Raw genomic sequence first — 23,003 nt, 5'->3', positions numbered from 1 at the left:
AAGCACTCTTCCATTTTTGTGAGCCTAGTGTGTAATTGCGCAATCTCCTGTGCCTGAGATTCTTTAAAATCTCTTAGTTCCTGAAGGATAGTTGCAAGCAGAAATTCAACGGAATTTGTTTTTGTGGTGTTAGGAACTACTGTTCGACGATTTATTTCATGTAGGTCATGCAGGTATCCTTTTTAGCTTTAAAAATGCAAACCGGGTGCATCCCTAGACTTTGATGCTGATCAACATGACTGACTAAAACAAAGTTAATCATACAGTAGCTTTACTGCTGATTTCTGCTGTGTTTTGCTACGGAACGTAAATCTCCCCCGCTCCCTATTTCTGTCTCTGAAAGCAGCGACTTCTTTTATTTTCTCTGGCTGTCTGCCCATTCAAATGAACACGGACACCTAAGCATTCGGAGCTCTAAATGTAGGTTCCCCTTAAGAATCCCTCATTCTTTTTAAGCTCCACTATCGCATGGCAGGCATATGGTTGGCAAAGCCTTGGTGCACCGAGAGGTCCCTCGGGTAGCTCACAGTCCTCAATCTGTCAAATTCCACGCTGTTCAATTAGCCCTGTCCTCTCCGTCGCTGATGTCGGAGAGGCTAATGCATTTAGGATACAAAGCAAAGGCCCCCTCACTATTTTCACTCTTCTTAAACAAGTTGGGAGACAACTCCAGGGCAAGCTCTTTGTCAGGGGCCCAGTTTCCTTGACTATAGGCCCTTTCATCTAGGTGCACGAAATGTGCCCGGAGAATTGTTGTGAAGTTAGGAAGACCATCTACGGACAGCGAGTAAATGAGCCTGAGACAGTTGGAACTGGATATGCACTTTCAAGAGCAATGAAGGTATTTACAGAAAGACTACATTCAAATTAGCAAAGCATATTTTTTTGTGCTTCGTTGTCAGGAAACTAGGCAGCAGCACCCTTTGTGTTTCCCTGAGTAAGTGGGAAAAATGAGCACGCCCAGCCGGAAGGTTTCGAATTCGTTGCCCGTGAACTCGCTTGCCAAAAGATTCGATCTGCGCACTTTACAGCACCAGGGGCCAGACGAGGTTCTCGGCCTACACGCAGTCACGGCCAGCAAGACTGGAGGGGAGGGGTTCGCTCGGCTGTGGGGGGGAGTGGGACAGTAATGAAAATACAATTAAAACTAAGCGTGCCTCAATACCTTCCTCTCACTTCCTCCGGATCACGCGCCACCTCTCCTGCTGATCCCGGCCGGTCCTGCGTTAACATAGGCAGCCTCCCTCCCGCTCCCCTAAGCCAATCACAATGCTGCAAAAGCAGCGTTGTGATTGGTGCGGCCGGCGACCAGCCGGGCGCCTGTAGGCTAGGGAGCCGTTTTCTCTATGTAGACAGTCTACATAGAGAAAATGAGAGAGCGCCCAACTGCGCATGACTGCTTTGGCAGGCCCTGGGGCCGAACAGTCAGTCAGCACCAAAGACCGTGGGCTACTCACGCCTCCCCTGAACTCAAGGAGGAACGCCCACCCGCCCGCCCCCAACCAGGCACTCAGGGCATTTCTGCTTTCTCGTCGTGCGAGAAGCAGAAACATGAAATGGTAGTTTTACCATTTCATGTTTCTGCTTCTCGCACTGCGAGAAAGCAGTGAGCCGACGCCCCAATGGAGGAGTCGCCACTGCACTTCATATCCTACAGATATATCAAGCTCATGAATGGTCTTATTGGCAGGTGCTGGATTATAATCATTAAATACATCTGATCTGCTGTAAACAAAAATAATAACATTACAGTGCGTATGAGGATGAACATATCTTACCCCCTTCACTGCGCCAGTCGGCCAACGGCCGTCGCGAGCACTACCTCTGTAGTGCTGCACACGTCTGTTGGCCAACGCGGCCCGCCTACTTAATCAACCCGCTGCACCGCAGCAGAATTTGCGCCGTGGTTAAGTGGTTAAATTCTTATGTGAAAAAATTCCAGGGATTTTTTAAAGACAATAGAAAGTTTGTTGTTCATGCCTATCCAGGCATCCAAGTCCTCCTAGTCTTTTTGTAGTTGTTTACATTCTATAAATGCAACTTCCTTATTTCATGCCCAAAATACTGTTGTTCATTTCATGGCCAGCCTGGGATCACTAGCCTTTTTAAGATCTCATATAAAGGAAGAAAATTAATATTTTCCATTCATTTCATCAGGGTGATTGCTCTTTGACAATTTAATCTACCATAGTTCTTGCCTCAGCAATATTATAGTTTTGTCTCCACCTCTTGAGTTTTGATTCAAAATTTCCCTTCCCAGATCTAAAATTTAATGTGATTATTTTCATGCCTTCTTTATTGAAAAAGTCTTCCCACGCTGGAATTCATATTGTTTCTACAGCTGTTACTCTCAACTTTATATTTCTTGACATTTGGCTGACATATACAACTCTACACGGACATTTCAATATATATGAACATTTTCATATCACATGTTGCAAAGTGGTGTGCTTTGAATCGTTTGCCAGTTTTTTTATATATAATGATATTATTAAAATGTGCGCAGTGGAGGCAAGGGAAAGGTCCTTTGACTCATGTTTTAAGGATTCTTTGTAGAGTCACCTTGGTAATATCTTCTTTAACCCAAATTTGTTGTAAATTCTTCTTTTTCGTAGAGGTCCTCATTGGAACGTTTTTGTTAAATGCTGGAATGTTATTGTTATGTGTTACGATTTACTATTGTTTTTTTGATTATCAGTTTAATTTCAAAGTTTTCTCATGAGTATGGCATGATCAACCTAATTAATTGCTTCATATAATCTTTAGAGTTTGAAAGCATTACATCTTACCTCTTTGCATTTTGTAGGTGTTCTTATGCCTTCCAAATTATTTCATTAGATTAGTTTCTTTATACTTTTTTTACGCATTTCATATTCTCCATTAAGATATAGTTCTTCATCATTAATAATTCTCTTCAATATTAAAAACTGGCTGTATGGTAGGTTGGTCAAGCGCAAACACAAAGAAATCCCTTTTCAACTAGAATGATATGGCTATATACGAGTAAATATGACCACCTACAGATGCAGATCATGTGGTATAGGTACTTAACATACATATAAGCAAGCAATAAAATGTATAGTTAATGCAAGGAATTGAGAGAAAATAATCAGTGTTGAGGTATTTGAGATCCTATAACAGTGATTCCAAACAAGCAATATCTTAAAGGACAATAAACGATAGTGTGCTTCAATTCCAATTATTTGATTAAAAACACTTTTGGTTGTGAACTAGACTTTTAAAAACCCAATGATTAAACACATTTACCACAGTGATTTCATTACCAATTACTTCTCTTTATCTGTAATATAGTATCTTAAGGTACATTGCAAATACTGAAAGATAAAAAAAACACAAAATGCAAGTATTATATAAACAGAAAAACTGTCAAAACTTCGAGCATCGAAAAAGCTGTTCTTATTAATACATTTACCATAGGGTTCTGTATAGGATTTCTTCCCCATATAGTTATATTGATATCAGAAAATGAGATCTCTTGTGTACCAACTTAGAGATTACATTTGATGGTGTTGTGGCAAATATTAAGGTAATATTCAGGTAATTCGAAAGCATCCAGTCCTCTGCCAGATTCCTAGTATGCCACCTATATACCACCTCCATCTTACTAAATACTTATTCCAGGGTTTCTACTGGAAGTATCATTTTCTATTTAATGAATATACGTATGTGGGGGCCATATTATTCCACATCAATATTTGTGGTTTGCAACAGGAATAATTTCTTGAATCTAAAATATGAGCGATAAAGTATAAGCTGTATTTTAAGCAGGAAAATACCATTGTCATGGTCATATTATAATAGCAGCTACTCTACTGCTTCTTTGCACCCTTCATGGGGTATATTGTTCACCACAAATTCTGAATTGTCTGTTATGTCTAGTTTTTAACTGAAACATAATTCACTTCAAATGAATAGGTAACTGTTGGCTGAATCTAATATTCTTTTTGGGATTTGAAGTTTGGTTAGAATGGAAGCATGTTCTAATGTTGGTTGGTTTAGTTGAGGGATGAAAGTTGGCTCGGATGCTATGTATAGTCTCATGTTGCCATTTCCATATTTGTATGTCACTGATGGGTAGGTGGAACTGTTTTAAAAGGTTTGTATGCCATTTAGGGGGGAGACTTCAAACTTCATTAAGCATTTGAAAATGTGATTTTAGTTTGCTCTTAGCTTTGGAAATTGTTTGAAAAGCAGAGATCTCAAACGGCTTGAAGCTGTTATTGGCAGGCATGCTTTTGGGAGGTGAACGCCTCCCTCACACTATCTTTATAATTGAAGCACCCTTTTCATTCTGCCGTTTTCATGGCAGATTCAGCCTGAGCCAGTTCTGGTTCAAACCTTGGTATTGGTTTGGAATTCAACCTTGGTTTAAGACAGGTCCCGTCTTTTTTACCACCAGCTGAATATGTGATTCATAATTAGTAATCATGATTAGAAAGTAGATGTTTGCCCTATTTTCCGCATGCAGACAAAATAATTCCACCATTTCCTTCCAAGTCTTGCATAATGCGAAACTGGCTGGTAATTTTGAGCCTGTGCTAGAGCTCTGGCATGCCCAGAATACCTCCTCACTTGCTGATCATCAAAGCCAAAGAACCCCATGTTCTATAGAGAGTTGTTCTGAATGGGATTGGAGTCCCTCCTAAGTGAGAGCTGCCTCCGTATGGGTTGTCTGACTTTGAGTGTGAAGGTGGGTAGCCGCTTTGCTAATACTGTTTCAGGCTCATGTAAACACAGGTTGCATAAGCTACCGCAACCCTAGTCACCTTCCCTTCACTATGCTGCGCTCCCCTGTACAGCTCAGCGTTGATCTGTTTGGACGCACAGTCTTTGCATGCTTGTTGAAACACCTTTTGCTTATACTGGGCTTTGCCGGCCCCACACAGTGAAGACCTGTTGAGAATGAGTGAGCATTTTAAAGTAGACTGGCTTCTGTTTAGTGCCTCTTGAGGGCCAGGTCCAAACCTTTAAGTGACAGTAAGAAAATAGCTAGCATTGATAAAGGTCTAGCCTATGGCACTTGTTGGCTTTGTCAGTTCTTATTCCACCAATGATGACTGTTACACGTGCCCGCATGCGCATTGGCTATATCAGAATGGATTTTCTTTTACTTTAAGAAAAATGATTCTAAGCTAGTTGCCATGGCTGCATGAGCACACATGGCGACCATCATGAATTGATTTGCTACTTAAACTTAATTATTTTTTTTTAAACCATACTGTTGTACAAGTGTGTCCATTTTTTTTTTAACTAAATGACAGGCCATTCCAATATGGACACCGTGTGTGGGTACTCACGCATGACGGCCATACCATCTTGGAATGCTTTTTATTGTAGATTATTCCAGTGTGACCACTGCTTGTATGTGGACATGCATGGGTGTCCATTTTGAAATGGTTTTGAAACCTGCCCACCAATAGCGCGCCAGGCAGTGGTTGAGTGCGATTGATCTAATCAAAACACAATGAAACAGAAATGATCCCTGGGTTGGAAAAACACAAGAATATCAAACCATGGGCAAGGAGCAGACACACTGTAAGCAAGGGATAGCTCACTCTAAGTCTATATTGGATACAATCGGTCTATTTGCCAACAGACAGATTGTCTTTAGGCAAGACCTAAAAATGAAGTTAGGAACGAAAGTAAAAATCTCCAAATAACGGCAGAAAATCTGATTGTCATTGACAGTAATACTGCTGTCCTGTGACTTAAGCTGAGGATGAGGAGAAAAGTAATGTTATATATGCTCTTTTTGCGCTATGCCTTTAGAATTATGCTGAAATGAAATCTGTTCTTTCAGATTTCTTTTATACAACACTTTTGAACAAAAAATAAATAAATCTTGCATTCCCTGCTCAGTCAACTCAAAATCTAGGCATCAGGTTGTTGCAGTCCAATAACATCTCGCTTTGTTAAGGCATATAGAATATTTTAAAAATGTGTCGCAGTCAGCGCAGCCCGTGCAGGTAAGAGCGGTGAGGTGGTGGGGCCGGGTTGGGGGGGGGGGGGGTCGGAGGTACGTCAGACGGTCACGAGTGAATATTTGAATAAATGAATATTTTCTCCTCATCGTCGTCTGTCGAAATACCTCCCCCCCCCCCCCCCCCCCCCCCCCTCCACCCAGCCCGCCACCGCACTGCTCTTACCTGCACATGGGCCACGGCTGAATTCAGTAAAAAATGCTGTACCGAATCTGAATGACCTTTGTGATGAAGACGGCGTATCACTGATCTGCCAAAGGTACAGGAATCCATATGCCTTTCCACAAAGTGCCTTGGGTGTCCATCTGAGAGAGTGCATTGAAACTGAAATTAGTCTCATGAGTACAAATTTCACAGGAATGCCAGGAAGCCTGTATGCTTTTGCCCTCTCTCTGAATAATCTGAAGCGTGCTGTCCCGAGTGCTGTCAGGCTAATGGCTGCTTCTGTGTTTGTTGAAATCCCGTATATACTTGGGTTTTCCCATTTGCATTCGAGTTAACTGTTGGAAGGGGGGAAGGAGGGGGGGGTCCTCCTGCTGAATGTGGTTAGAGTCCCCTGCATCTCTGATATCTCACAGATATTCATTGACTTTGGTTTGAATTCGGCCCAACTGAAGAATATGGGGCCCCTTTTAGGTTTTGGCCCCCTGGACAGTAGGGATCTGCATTTAAGCCCCCGAGCTGCACATCTGTGTTTGACTTCATGGTCAAGGGTTAAAATCCTGATAACTCCACTCAGTATTCATCATTATGAGGTCGATAAAATGAGTACCATTGAGTTAAATAACAATAAACATCTGTTATTCAGTGCCAAGATGCCCTTCTGGGAGAACGTTATGCACTTATGTTATGGCTTCTGCGGCATCTATTTGTTGATCTCTAGGTTCCTGTAGAGTTTATGACCTGCTGCCTTCAGGGCCTGCTTATTCCTATGCGGTATAGAGTCTGTCTCTCTTAAACATATTTAGTCCAATGTCCAAATGCAAATGTCTGGGAATTCGATTCACTAGAAACCACGGTAATGGGCAAATGGAAATTCCAACATTCCCAAGAGAAAATAGAAAGCAAACCAAAGGAAGAGCCCTTCTGAATGCCAAAGCTGCTGAAGTTAATTTTCCGCACAAATTCACAGTTGGTGTAAAGCAAGAGCCACGCCTACAACTGCATATTTTAAACTATCCACCCGCAGTATTTCCTTAAAGTTCCCCCCTTTCGGTCGGAGTTATACACCTTCCATAGAAGAATGAATACATACCTTTCTGCTTCCAACAAGGCGTCTTTCTCTACTGGGTGCGGCTCTTTGTGTAATGGAGATCTGACGTTTTACTGCTGGGGGCTGCTTGTGATGTTTACTATTGCTAAAGCACCTGTAATTGCCCTCAGATCCATGGTAACACGTTAAGTGCTTTTAAATGAGCTCCAACGTCTTTAGATGAGTTTTAAGCTACTTAAGAGCTGTAAGCTTCGGACTGCAGTACATTCATTAGTCTGAAACTAAGCTTTCCCTTTCAGAAAAGCACTTGGTGTCAATAGAGCGATTAATGTGGGCTGACCTGAAGCCTGTTATTCGATTAGATCTTTTTATTCACATTTGCTGGCTTTGACATTTTAATATCATTTACCTTAAAAACATTTATCCGATGGTGTGGAAGACACCATGTTTGGTGCTTGTCACAGAGTAGTAGATCGTTTGTACTTATATTTTTTGTTTCTGCCTTTAACCAGGACCTTTTGATTTTACTAACACTATATTTACAATGTACTAATTTGTATTGGCTTTCATCTAGCTTGTTTCACCTGTTGGGTCCATTATGGTGCCATTCACGTTTTTCTTCTGCCCACAGAATACAACATGGTAAAATTGGTTAGCCCACTCCAGCCATTGGCTAATTCCACTGTAACTCATTAACAACTTTAACAAAGTGCAAATCCGCACTCTAAGTAAGAAGTTGTCTTTGGTGCCATGGACTATTACGGCAATGTTTGTTTTTTTAAAGACCGAAAATATTGTTGCTGTTAGCCTTTTTTAGATTGATGAGGACCCAATTGCTTCTCACACAAAGTTTTGGAAAAGCCACAACAAAGCAAACATTCATAAAGTCAAAATGCTTGTGGCCTAAGCAGACATATTGACTTTACCAGTGCTTGTTTATTTTAGTTTGGCTGACAATTTGAATGCAAGCATCTCTATTTCTTGTGCTTGAGCAGAAAGAGTTTCAATGAATTCTGCCAATTATTTGCTTAGTCTACAAACAATAGCTACATTGCAAGTCTATTGTCTTTCAACGCCCCCTTCCAGCCAGCGAAACAGGAGTTTGAGGGGGTTGATGGAGCAAAGCAGAGAATTAGAAATTCATTACTTAATGCAGTTCTATTGTGTGTCACTATTTTATGTCATTTCAATAGACTCTGAACTCCAACCAGGTACTATTGTCTATTAAGTATTTTCGAAAACAATTTTTCTTGATGTAACATACATTTATGGACACATTTATTCCAGAACAGCAGGTTTTGGAACCAAAAGCTGTTCTTTGTCTTGTCTCATGTATGAGTTTTGCAAAACATTTTGCGACCTTGTTTGCGTACTTTAAAATAGATATGGGTCTTCTGGGAGGTGCTGTGTATTGTCTTTTATTTACATAGCAATGTCATGTCGTAGCTGCACAGCAAGTTGGATATGTTAGTTTACCACTTTGCACTACTCACTGTGGTGGCAAACTTAAATGATAATAATGATGTTTTTTACATACCAATTGAAACCGCACCATTACTTAATGTAATGATCCAATTCAGGTGCCATTACAATATTTGTTGTTGTTCTTCTACCACTGTAGTTTCCCCTGCTCATTGACAGTGGGCCTGCTTCCCCTAGTTTAAGTGCTTTATCGGTCTCCCTCATTAGTGTAGTTTTTCTACTTGTGGACCCGCTCTTTACTTGTATAAACTTTACGTTGAGGGCGTACAAAGCCAGTAAAATCCATTTCCTATTTTGAGTGACATGGTTAGTCCTGTGACGCATGCAGGCTTGGGAGTTTACTTGCCACTCTGTACATTAGAGTCCACTGTGCTGACTACAAGTGCAACCAAGCAAATGCAAGGAGATGATGGATGGAGTGCTGAAACTTTTCACACACTCACCCCCAGTCACAGATCTGGGTTGAATCCATCCTTGTTCTTTAGGTAACTTTGCCACACCAGTTCAGATCCAGCCATATGGAAATCAGTCTTGACCCTGTGCCTCATGGGAACAGTCCAGCCCGAACTGCTAAGCCAGGTCTTCCCTGGACTGGAAACAAGCATCCTGGAACTGATTTCAGGGTAACACCACTCATCAGCCAGGCTGGCTTGAATCCAGTGGCAAAGCCAGCAAGGGATATACAGATAGAAGGAGAAGCACTATGAAGATGTAAAAATTGAAACAATTTTGAGTTTTGCTTTGAGCATCTAAAATTAGTGCCTGTCCTCTGGTGACCAGGCAAGGTGCTCTGTCGGTAAGGCTCTCGCTCATAAAGGAGGAGTGCTTGATCTCTTCTTTGAGGTATGTTGGGAGCGACTGAGTGTGTTCAGTTCTTTGCAGGGAGTGAGCTACTTTTCCTCTTCAACAGTGGATGTAGCCATAAGAACGAAATAGCAATATTTTGCCCAAGGAACAATTAGTTGGAAGGTGATTATAAAATATTCCGAAAGGCTTCTGATCCACTATTAATAAAAACAAATAATACACCCCACTAGTGTCTGTGGCTCAAAATGTTTCAGAATGCACAATATATATATTCCCTTTTGCTAAATAAATCATAACTAAAGAACTCGAGGTGTCCGAGTGGTTCTTCATTGAATTTAGAACCTGGGAGCGGATATATATATATATATATATATATATATATATATTTACTAAGGATGGTTGTGTTGCTCGGACATGCCCAACAGAACACATCACATATCGGTTGAGTATTAGTATAACTAACAAACGTTTCTTGAGGAGGAAGGCAGGTGCAAGCTGAAGGGAGCCAGTTGCTGAGTAAAGTCTTAAAGGAATGAGTGTTCATTACCTCAAGAAAGAATACCTTGTCAGAATCCAGGTTCTGGGCGTTTATGGCAGGCAAAGACTGAGTGATTGTTTTGGATTTTGTTTTGCTTTTGGCATTTTGAGAAGGTATAACTTACTCCTGTGTTCTTTTGATCCGCATGCTCTGTGATGTTTGATGGTCTGTGAGCGGGCTAGACAGCAGCATAGCTTTGAAGGAATGCGTGCCATCTTGAAGTTAATTCTGAATCATAAGCATTATTGGGTGAAATCATGACACAGACATAATTGTGCCCTAAATTAATACATATGTAAATTAGGGCTTTTGTCTGTGTTTAAACGCCCATTGATGCAGTGTAAGAGGATAGCCTCTGCTCCAGATTATTTTACATAGGGATTCACTGGCTGGCTTCCATGAAAACCGTGCATGCACAAATTGTATTTTCTGAATAATTGGGTCCCTTGCGTGCCTGTATTCTGCCAGTAGCCAGCACCATGGTCGTTCATCTACATAATTTCATAAAGTGGACCTTCTACCTGAGCGCTCTCTTAATGTATTGATTTGTACTTTTCCTAATATGTGCCTCAACTCCGATGAGCTTTAGTACCAAGAGCTCTCTTCTCTTTACTTACTACATGCAGTGATGGACACCAAAACCTCCAGACCACTGCAATGGCCCCTGTAAGCTATGATGCGTGATTATGTTGACCCGTGTTGGTTTTTAAAATGTTTTTTACTGCAGCAAGGTTTGCTTCTTTTGAACGGGATGGCTCTTGGTGTGAATGGCTATGGATGCTTTGCCTAGATTTGATTGTCCTCTCCCTGAAGACATTTTAGGTGAACAGATATAACAATCCACAATTTGAAGCATTGGGGGGGTATCGCATTAATAAGCGGAAAACTGAGATTATTATCAGCAGGAATAACAACCCGGACCTGCATCCAGATATTCGGAGATGTATAACCAATAAACCCAAAAGATACCTAGGGGTTTATTTTTTCATCTACATTACGCGATCTATACACGCTTAATTTTGAACCCTTGATTAGGAAAGTCCGTGCTATGTTCCTAAGATGGGATACACTTCCTTTATCTATCTTGGGCCGAGTAGCATTAATTAAGATGTCAATACTCCCACTTTTCAACTTTTTGTTTTCAACCATTTCTTGTTCCCTTCCTGGCCTTTTTTTTTTCCCAAGATTGAATCTCTTTTTTCAGCCTTCATTTGGGCAAAAAAGACTCCAAGATTAGCTATAGAAACCTTATATGTAGATAAGGAACACAGTGGATTGGGCCTACCAAATTTAAAAGACTATTACTATGCATATTTTGTGCAGTATCTTTCGAGATTTAAATATCCAGCACTTAGAGATGTATTGTTTATTAATTTCTTTGTTGACTTAATCTGCAAAGAATCCAAAATACCTTCTCCTCTCGCGATTTTTAAATCACCCAAATTAGTCAGATACAAGACTCTGCGTTGGCTTCTTAAAAAGCGAGATGTTATGCTGAAAAGGTACTCACTCTCTCTCCTGTCCCTAGTAACTCCATTAAGAGAGGCTGGTTTTGGATTAGGGACCAGATTAGAAATAGATATCACACTTACCTGGGCAAGATATGGGTTCATTAACTTATCAAATTTTATTAAATTTGGAGTCTGGTTGACTCCCGATGAGATGGCAGTGTTAATAAGTGGTAATTTTCTTCTTATGGGCTCATATGTAGCGCTGTATAGGGTACTGAGCATTATTGATATAACACAATTAAGTCAGATCTCTAATTTAACTAATGATATCTTTTGGTCCCCAGTATTCAAGAGGGCGGGAACATGGAGGAAAAGTTTGGCAGAAAATAGGGAGGAGGATCTGAGTGCCAAAGCGATAAATAAATGGCAGAAACGTGAAAGCTTCAATTTAAAGGAAATAAACTGGACAACACTAAATAAATTAAACTTCACGGTCCTTAGAGGGGCGAACTAGAGACGTATGCTTTTCTTTAGCAAATGGCTATTGTATTATACACCGGCAACGATGTCCAAAATGTACAGTAATGCAACGTCTGATTTGGCTAATTGGTCACATATTATTGCCTTTTGTCCCAAAATTAAGGTTTTCTGGGAAAATGTTTTTTATATTGTCTCAATATTTACATTTAACGATCGATAACTATAATAATTTGATTATACTTGGGGTTGATCCAGAGCTTAATTTGGAAGATTCCTTGGTGAAGCTTTTGTACATCATTGTTGCAATTGCCAGATCTCTTATTCTTAAATATTGGAAATCAGAAATAATTCCAACTGCAGATGAATGTTTTCAAAAAATCGAGAGTTAGAAATAGTGAATTGAGGTATGCAAAAAGGATTGGAGCTTTACGTAAATTTACTAAAATCTGGAAAGATTACTTTGACTGAGAAAAACGTACAACGCTGGATATCTGGGATCTGGGATGTTTTTGTTTAAATACAATCTTTTGTTTGATCTGTACCTATCTTGGGCAATTTCAATGTATTTTCAGTTTAGTATGTTTAGATTTACATGTCGGATATTTGGTAATCATTATGTTATTGATTCTCTGCCAAGAACTTAATAAAAATATGTTAAAAAAAAAACCAGATATAACAATTGTGGTAGTTGAAGTAAATATCTCAACATTTGTCTCCTCAAAAATGAGGTCACTTTTGCCTGCGTGTTTTATATGGCACTCAAAGAACCAAACAACCTCAAGATACCAGACTTAAATATTAAAATATTATGGAGAGCATGGTTAATAATTGGGTCATGGTTATGATGACCTGCAATAGTTCTGCTTGGCAAAGTGGCCAAACAGGTTCGCTAGGTTGCAAAGTAACATTTCTATCTCCTTATGTTGTCTGCCACGGCTAAGGTTTCTGTTTGTCTCAAGCAGTGTGGTCATTTCAGTGACCAATAATCATAAGAAAGGTACTTTCTGTATGACGTAATCATGAGTACAATGACGGAAGTAATAAACTGAAACTGGCAAGACATGAGTAATTGCACATTGCTTTCTGTTTAATCAGGTCAATGTAGCAGTATCAAAGCAGATATTAAAATCACAATTCATTGAAATGTTAATACACCTTTTTATATGATTTTTTAAATATTGGTTTATGAATGAGATGTTTAAAAGAAAAGTAACAGATTCAGCGTGTGCTTCTTAGTAATTGTGTCCTTATCCACTGCAAGAGGCGGCTTCTTCCGCCATCTGTCATGGCAGAGATTCCAGTTATGTTGAATGAACTAAAGAGAATATGCCACACTGAAATATCAAAGGCAGATTATGAATTATCAGTGTCTAGATTTCTGTACTATGCTGTAAACCATGAATATATGTATAGAAAGAAATGTCAATTAAGATTGCAAATGTTTCACCCTAATTAGTTTTTATTTTTGTACTAAAATCTAAGTTTCTCTGTAAAATGTGGTGCAATGAGAGAAGATGCACTATTTAGGCAATGTCCACTCGTAGCGAGCAGCATTAATTCACATAGAGATTAAGGTTGCATTTCTGTTTGACCTTCTCTCTGGGACAAACATTTGAAAGACCAGCACAGGGAAGTCCATGTGAGCACGAATTACTGCACTATACAAACAGACAGTGGAAGAGCAACCAACCAATTTGGCAAGAGGACAGGACTGTGGGAAACAGCCTCACAAGTATGCAGAAACAGGAGCGACCGGTTTACGCTAATGTCTAAGTACACAGGATGACTTTGCAGTGAATGCAGAAGGGTTACCATCCCTGGCTCCAGCATCACTAAAGAGGGCTTGGCCTAGAAATTGAGTTGGTATAAATCAAAAGCAGGTGCAAAGTGGTGCTCCAAGGCGCTGTAGAACATTGTCTGAGGTAACAATAAACAACTTAAAGCTTCTGTGGTGGCTAAGAGAGAATACATGCAGGTCAAGAATATCAAGAGGTTTTTGTAGGCTTGAAGGTCCATTGCTGAAAACGTAGGTAAATGAGTGCCCGTGGAAAGTAGTTGCGTGAGTGAAGCCCAGTAAACAGTGATCAGTTATATTGGAAAAAACGTTCTCTAAACTCCTGTGCTGCTTCGTGTAGTGCCTTTGCTTATCTTGCAGCTCTATCTTTATGGTGAGTAAGCCAGACATCTGTTAAACTTAGAAGGATAAGGTTCTTCAATGCTGTCCTGACCCGAGGTAGCATTTCACACCGCGAAGGGTTAGTAACATCCTATATTCAATTGATCTGACGGTTTAAATTGCCACAAAATAGATTGGTTTCCTGCCAATTGGCAAGTTCTAACTTAAAGTTAAACAACGATGAATCTTCAGTGTTAGTACCATGCACAGAACATATAGTGTGGCACCGACTCCCCATCACTATCTGTGTAGTTGCCCATCTGCCACCGTCGTCGGTCATTGTTTTAATTATCTTGGTATTTCTAGTAGGTGGACAAATTAATATTCCCAGCCAAAATTGTCTGGGATGTCCATATTATTATTTCTGTGAAACCTAATTGCTTAAACCGAGCATGTTCTGCATAAGATATGTGCCTCTTGAAGGCAAACCATAATGCTTAGGCATGCCTAATGTGCTCAGGTATGCTTCTAGTTCTTGCTTGACTAATGTCCACTTCTGCTGTGTATTCAAGCTAATAAAATTCCTGCTTAGGATCTATAATACGGTCATACAGAAATAAATGAAAAACACATAAGTTAATGATTCTTGTATTACCTCTAATAACCTTATTTAACTTTGCATTCTCATTTTTCCCTATTCTCTGTGCCCTCTCAAAGTCCCTTCCTCAACCCCACCACCCCTCTCTTGTGCATGCCATCCTTAACTCCCATTAACCACTAACCACTTCCTCCCAGTAGGCTGAGTTAGTAGCCTATGTCCCTGTAACTTTCAAGGATGAGCGGACAGGCATCCTGTAGGTGGTGTCGTGTCATGATCGGGCCTACAGGCAGACACAGAAGGAGACCACACGTGTGTACTTTGGTGGTCAGTACAATGCCTGCCACGCCCAGGGTCCTGAGCTCTTTATTAGCTCCTAACTACGTCGGGCTAAACCATTGAACCTGCGCCTTGGGGGTAACACATGAAATCACGGTCATACTACGTGTGGGCCTAGTGGTCGCGCCCACCTAGTGCGACACTACAGGTGGATAGCGGTGCAGGTGTCATGCCCTCTTCCGAGGATTCAGACGACTAATTGAACAGTTTGCTATTTAGACTGAGAAGCATTTGTCATTTTGGAAATATATGCTAATGCCTCTCCAACTTCCCGAACCATTGTGTTCTGCCCACCACAAAATTCTCCTGTTACACTACTTCACAGTCTGAGCCTGCACTCCCTGTGCTTTGATCTCCGGGATTACACCTGCTTTTTCCAGCAATTGTGCACTTTCTTCGCTCCATATCTAAATTTGTTTAAACATTTGACATGTGTGCCTACTCTTTTTATCTATTCCTGCTTGGTCTTCTGTCGGTTTAGTACCGTCTGTCTGTTTTGGACCTTTTACTTTCACTGCACTTTTTTTGCTAATTTCTCATTTTCTTTTCATACCTTATTTGTATTTTCTGCCCCCTTAATATTCGTTTAAAAATATAGCATCCAAACAACCTTTGTTGGTATCTTCGCAAATACGTCACATGGATATCCACCTTTAAAAAAAGCTGTGAATGAACGCATTCTTTCAAATCCAAGCTGCGCGTTTATATGAATGTATGTCTAGTGTTTCCCTTAAGGTCTTGCTTTGTGCACCATCTCCATCACTGCTACATCTGTTTAAACATCTGTTAAAAGTTGGTAAGTCATGTAGAGATCCCAGTTCCCACCAGCTCTCCATCCCTAACTTGAGGCGGAGAGCTCTTTATTTAAATCTTTAGGACCCTTTTCAAACATCTTGTGTTCCCTGAAGCATGTCAGTCTTACTCCCCCATAAACTTTCATTTGTTGTCACATTCAATAATTTCCTTCTCATTGTACCTTGTATTTTGTTTGTATTCATACACAACTCAAAATAGTCATTTGTGCAAAGGAGAAACACAAAGCTGGTGTTGTAAAGTTTGCTCTACTTGGAGTAGTTCTCATGCTAGAGCTGTGCCGCATAGTTTTAGCTGCATGTACCAAACAACAAAGCGTAAAATTCGGGACAACCACAACACACCGTTCACTGGTGACCAGAGTGATCTTGTGAAATCCTATACATCAGAAAGCCTAGAGTCCAGCTTCAGTCTCATGAAAGGGAGGCTGTTCAGCTAGTTATAAAGCGGTGAACGTGCCAGACTTTGGCTTTGTCCATCTCACACCTCCATTCCCCGGTGTATTTAGACATGCATTAATATTCATAGAAAGTTATTCTTCGTGTTTCAGAAAGCAATCTGTATTGAATTGGGTCAAGTCAATTAAATACTGCTTGATGAAGAAGGCCTGTACAGTATAACTAATTCGGTGTTTAGTATCTGACTCTTTGCATCTGCCCACATTTATTCAGAGGAACGGTGTGCGCATTTTATTGCATCTTTTTGTCTTATGTTTGTGATTGGAGGGCTTAACAATATTTAACTTTAGATGGCTGTCATCTACTAGCAACATGATAGCTTCCTCTATACAGCCTTTCTTATCCAATATTGTCACTTTACTCTTGGGCCTGCAAATACTTTAACTATGCCCTTCCCATCCAAAGAGAAGACGTAATACATAATATCGGTTTAAAGTTTGCAGTTGTATAATGCCGTGTTCACTTACGTGTACGGTCTAAATCTACTTTTTTTTATTAATATCTTGTTACAACAATTAATGATTGCATTTTAACTTTTTATTTTGAAACCATCTCATTGCCAAAGAAAAGTGAAGCCAAATAGCTTAAGCATTAGAGCGTTTTGGACCCCAAAATAACTTCTTGCGCTTAAATTACGTTTCTCTTTTCTTTTGTTTTTTTAAAGCCAGTTGGCCTACCTCTATCTTTCAGTCTTATTTGGGCATTCATCAGGGTGATGTACTTGTCCGTCCATTCATCCCTCCACCAGGCTAGTAAAATGTTATGCTCTAGAGTTTCTAAGGTCTTGGACCGGTCTAGCAGATACAACATGCACACCAATCCATGGACAATTACCTTGCACCACTTCATCCACAGCCCTATAATCAATTATTAAATTATTAACCAATTTCAGGCTGTCCTCTGTTATGAGCCCGATGGTGCTTTTTGGTCTATAACGTCCTCTCATTATGCTGTGGAAATCATGGGACCAGAGGGCCTAGTGAGATTGTGAAACGCTGATGAAATGGCTCTTCTAACTCTAGTAAGGAGATTTTGCACTTTATTATTGACCATAATGTGGATTGGTAAAGCTCAGATCCGGTTAGAGCCGACGAAGGGAGCTAAGCAGCCCTTCTTTTATTGTGATAATCTTTTGTTTTGTACCACCACTATTCCAGAGCACCAGGACCAATGCTTGGCCTCGGACGTTTGTCTAGGAGCAGCCACTAGTTGAGTAATTGAGAGAAATGTTAATTCATCAAGTCATCTAAGAACCCGACAGCTAAGTTATATTCTGTCACCTTCAATCACAGGGGAAGGTCAATCGGTGCATTTTGTCATAGAAAATAGATGGGACATTCACTAAGTGCTTTATTTTACCGTCTGGATCTATTAACTGATCAGTGAGTGTGTGCTCTTGTGACAGAGGATATGCTACAGCTCAACCCTCACACGCAAGTCGTGAATTTGCAGTGTATATTTAACAGTCGATCTACAGTTTATTCAGCCTCACATACATTGCTTCTCCACCCTCCCCTTTAATCTGCGGACTTTAAGGATCCACCACAGTTGTAAATGTGTAATGATTGATTCACCTAATGAGACTCCCCCCTCACTCAAATTTTTTGGATACCGGAAAAGAAGTGTTGCTTACCTTCTATTTCCACATTGTGATAGGGCTATAACAGTAACTGCACCGGTGCACTATGGGGCCTCATTTCAACCTTTGTGCAAATCCTGGATCTGGTGCATGTGAATTACAAGTTTTGCTGTAGTTACTGCAATTTCCAATACTTGCCTTAAAAATGTCACCAATTAAAACCTGGTTTAACAGGGTACATTCTAAGTTTGCACACCTAATGATGGGTGAAAACAAATGCAAGTAGGTGCTATCCCTGCAAATTGAAATGATGTGGTAAATACTGCATCCAGCGGGATTGCAATTTTTAGGTGTGTAATCAATGGACCTGTGTTTTTTGAACTGGACTTTGAAGGAGCATCCTAGTTTTTAGATGAGTTTCCTGCCTTTGACTGTTCACATGAATGGACATAAACGTGCAAGAGGCTTTACTCTAGTGTCCATCACTTGCAGCTCCGGGCCCAAACAAGCGGCAGTAGGTGCATGGGATTTTTAGTTGTTTGTTCGGAAGAACCCTTCAAACCCATTCGCTTTCATTTCTTTGAGGGCAGCACCATCAGCATGTGTGGGTGCAGAGGCCTGGCAGATGGTCCTGAAGTGTGATGCATATGTCCACTGATCAGTATTATCTGGTTATGTAAATGTATGGTCCAAAGTCCTGCCTTTTCACTTAATCAGGATTGATTGATTTTTTTGACCGCAGACTTCACTTATGGCTAGTATAAAATCAGCACGTAAGGAGTTGTTTCTATAGTCCTGTTTTTATTAGTTTGCACAAAGGTTGCACAAAGGTTGAAATGAGGATAAGCGGTTAGGGGAGTGTTATGGGTCATCTATACAAAATTCTTGAAATACTTAGAAAGCTGAAATATTTTTGTATTTGGAAAGATTTGCAGCACTATTTTCACCCCAGGAACACGCCAAATTTACTCTTAAAAATGTAAGGTGTAGGTTTTTTTTCAGGGAGGGAAAGGTTTGGAGTAACTCCATATTTTTTAATTGCAGAGGAATAAATACTTCCACAACATACATGTCTACTAGACTTTTTCTTGCTGGTTGTTGGTGCTATGAGTAATCCTCTTGGTTAAGTATTGTAGAAGAATTATTGAGCGAGATTTGCTTAGGTCCCCATATGAATAATGTCCGCCGGCACAAATTTTAGGAGAAAACATATGGTATATAGACTTAGTTTTAAAAAAATAAAAAAAATCTTGGTGAACGTGTCCCAGAGCCAGCAGTGGGTTTTATTTGAACACAGATAAAAGTACATCTACTTCTTCGGGCATTTCCATCCAAGCTCCGATCACCTACCCTCTTTTGTCATTCTCTTTATTTCTACCCTTTTTTGTCATTCTCTTTATTTCTACCCTTTTAATACCATTCCTTTTGTAAAGTAATTTGGATATATGCACTATGGAAATTCGATTTTTTATTTACTACATTTTGTACTGTGCTCATTGCAAAACTGAATTGCTTTTAAGAGCTTGCAAGAAGGCAAAATTAGGAAGAGAAGCTTCTCAATGACTGAGTCTTGCTGGAGTTATGTATGTGCAGTGGGAGTTTGTACCAGAGGCACTCGTCGGCAGCAGAAGAATGCCTACCTCCTCTGGTCTTGCAGTTTGTTCTAGGGACCTTGATGAGGTTGATGTCATTTGAGCATAGACATCTCTGAGGCGTAGTCCTCAATTGTTTTTCCATACGTAAGTGGTTAGAGAGCCCTGTATGCATCTAAATGTCATTTTGAGGAGCCTAAGCGTGATGTGAACTTCGGTGCTATGGGTTTTTGGGAGTTTGTACATTTGGTAGAAAGGCAAATTAAAGAAAACCAGACTGACATGTATTTAATGCAAGATAAGTAATGCTCTGGTAAGCCCAATGTCTTACAACACTGCTTGTTATAATCTTTTTAACATGATCCTAAACTTAAAGTGTTGGTGTTTTATATTGCAGCGGACAGTTTGCAGTGGTGAAGAAATGCCAAGAGAAAAGCACCGGAGTTCAATATGCTGCAAAGTTTATCAAGAAAAGGAGGACCAAATCCAGCCGGAGGGGCGTTACCAAAGAGGACATCGAGAGGGAGGTCAGCATTCTGAAGGAGATCAAGCATCCGAACGTCATCACTCTGCATGAGGTTTACGAGAACAAATTGGATGTCATCCTCATCCTGGAGCTGTAAGTCACTCAGTTCTATTGTGATTCAGTAAGAAGGTCTTGGGCAGCATTGATGTTGGACCAGTGATGAGTCTTGAGCATGGGGAGGGTAGTTCAAGAGGGCCCGTTGCTTAGGTGATTGGTTGCTTTGTAGACTGTAGACCGTAGTGCTGTGGCCTGTTCAGTCAGTAGGTGGAATGGTCTGTAATACTGAGGCAGATGTCAATTAGATCATTGTCGCTTATCAGAAGACTTGTTTGGCATGTAGCACGTTCCTCTTGTTTCAGTGCCTAGAAGGTCCAGAGTCAGTGAGCGAGTAAGCCGGTCGTGGTACACTCTGAAATGCAGTCAATGCAATATGTTTTTTTAATCTAAAGCAAGAGGAGTCTTATATTGTGCCTTCCTTACCTTGTGGAATTGCAAGTAGCTTGCAACCCGCAGCCGGGTTAGTAATGAATTGTTTTTTTAATATGTCTCATCATACCACACTGCTGCCATTTCAAAACTATGCAAATAACATGTGTTACTGTTACCCAATGTGATTGTGTTCAATTTACTTACTCCTGAAGGATGGAAGAGTAAGGCAGCTTTGGATGCATTCAAATTCATGACTTGGCAGTCAATGCGTGTCAGTGGCAAGGGTTGAACTCCCTGAGCCATCCTGCTAGCTTCAATAGACCTGAGTAAAACAAGCATTGCCTCTGACAGCCCCATAAACCTGAGTTCAGAGACATCAATTTGTAGAAAGTGGAGCAATCAACAATTCGAAGATGCGTTCCACCCACCCTCAATCACTCTCTGACCTTCTTTTCCCATATCTACCTTATGACTCCTGTGCTCTATTTGTGTTGACACATGAAATAGTTTGTAAAATACATTTTATTAAGACCACTACCTGACAAAAACGATTCATTGCATATAGTTTGTTATGGCACATAGTTCAGATTACAGTAAACTTATCGACTGTAACAATAGGACATCACCATTTGACCGTGTCCACCACCTTGAGTTCGCGCTGATCTTTTCTTGCTCAATTTGGTAATCCGTAAGAGTATCCAGGGCCCCTAAAACATGTTCAAACACTCATATCTAGCCAGGGACCTTCAAGTTGGGATGCAACAAACAACACCATAACAGGATCAAAAGGGCTCCAGCGTCAAGAAGGAGAAAGAGAATCATGGCTGGCGATTGGAAGTAAATGTGGGCGAAGGAGAAGAAGGCCAACCTTTGGGTTTACAGTTATGGAGAAAGAAAGTGAGCAGGGAGGCCAGAATAAACGAGTGTTAGATTACAGGAGGCCATTGAGGAAATCATTGATGTGTCAGCAGTTCACTTCACTCAAAAGTCACTGCTCAAACGATAAAACAAGGCCCATACAGACCGGGTGTGGCCCGCTATGCATTTACAGCTCCCAGTATTCTGTTCATATCGATCAGGATACTGCAGGGTGAAATGACGATCAACAGTTTCATGTAAAGTTTGACCGTGCGGGTGATTGTCAGACATCACTCCTCTGTGGGTGGTCTAAATGGCTGTGCATCAAGAGCACTATGGAGAAAGTACCATTGCCATCTCTAACTACACAGAATCTCGTGGGTTGGAGAATCCTTGTCTGTAAGCCCTTGGCTCCAGATTGATAACGAAGGGACATGAGCCGTCTCCTCAACTTCTCGCTCACCTTTGAGGTGTCTGGGATAAAATATTCATGCCTACCCTTAAGAGGTATCTTACTTCCGCTACGTGTAGCTTCCTAAATCTAATCCTTCACTATTTATTTGTTTCAAAATTAGCATGGTTGTCGGATCGGCTCCTTTTGTACTCTGTCTGGACGTTGGCTATCTTGAGTCAGGGACATCTCCTAATAGCCGCAGACAGGTCTTCGATAGGTATCCTGAACTCCTCTGCCATCCCAGGAGACAGAAAGTGAAAGATCGTCTTCTGCAATTCAGAATATCTGCAGATTCTAGCCTCTGGCCATCTGCTCCAAAAGCTAACAGTGGAATATGTGATGGTACCCTTTGCATCTCTTTAATTTCTTTATGAACCTTGTTTCTGGTGTCAGGAAAGGCCTGGGTGGACTTTCCAGTTGTGACACTCTGCCAATACAGAGCCAAGCAGTGTGTTAAACTTTGAATTCAATTTCTACTCTCTGAAGCATTCATGTCACAGTAGAGCTATAGCCATGAGTGTAGTAGTTCTCAGGTTATGGATTTCAATTCCCTTCCCCTGTCTTTGTTTGCTGCTGGGCCAATTGGGGGCAGTAAGTCAGCCTGATCAGTCTCCTTTTTGTTCTAAGGATCGGGTATCGTGGGGCCAACCAGGCGCGCAACACCCATTGGGCTCACGGGGCTTCAGCCCCCGTCATGTGTGTCAGCCCTGGCGAAGATAGCTTCGCGGGCTGGCGAGCATCTAATTGCAGCCGCAGCCGAGTACTTAACAGGTCTTTAAAAGACCATTTACTTGTAAAAGAGGCTTTTGTTGTGTGTTCACCCCTTCTTACAGCCACTCTGTCTAAGTTTGGAAGAATTATTCCCCCCCCGAAATATTTTTCAGCCCCACCCCCCCGAAATTTGGTTCGAGTTGCCCGCCTGGGGCCAACTATCTACCCAGTGAGAATAAGCAAGATAAAAGACACGAGTAGAACAACCACTCCAATCCAATGTTGCTGCCACAAAACTAGAAGGAGTTGGGAGCTTAAGTACTAGTGGAGCTGGACCACAACACCGAGTATATGCACTAGATAAATGCTTCCCTAGTTACACTTGAGGAACATTCCCATGGAACACTCCAATCGGAACGTCTCAAAAAAGAAGCCAATCATACATTTGTTACTTCTATTCATTTATACTGCATTGTTTCTCTGACTTTCTCAAGGTGCATTGACATGTACATATTTTGCAACAAGAAATCAGATTAAGCAGGGTGAAGAGAAAGCGA

At 40.8% G+C, this 23,003-nt stretch overlaps 1 protein-coding gene across 1 annotated transcript in view; it reads left to right on the top strand.

The window, feature by feature from the left end:
• The window catches only part of DAPK1 (death associated protein kinase 1), a 633,429-nt gene that overhangs the window by 186,096 nt on the left and 424,330 nt on the right, over positions 1–23,003 (top strand). Inside the window, exon 3 of the mRNA XM_086961193.1 lies at positions 19,866–20,087. Within this exon, the coding sequence (XP_086817319.1) occupies positions 19,866–20,087 (222 nt within the window). The remainder of the gene's footprint in view (positions 1–19,865; positions 20,088–23,003) is intronic.

Source organism: Lissotriton vulgaris, chromosome 3_1 (genome assembly GCF_964263255.1).
Source record: "Lissotriton vulgaris chromosome 3_1, aLisVul1.2, whole genome shotgun sequence".
NCBI classification, from domain to species: domain Eukaryota; kingdom Metazoa; phylum Chordata; class Amphibia; order Caudata; family Salamandridae; genus Lissotriton; species Lissotriton vulgaris.
This window is presented reverse-complemented; position numbering and strand designations above follow the sequence as displayed.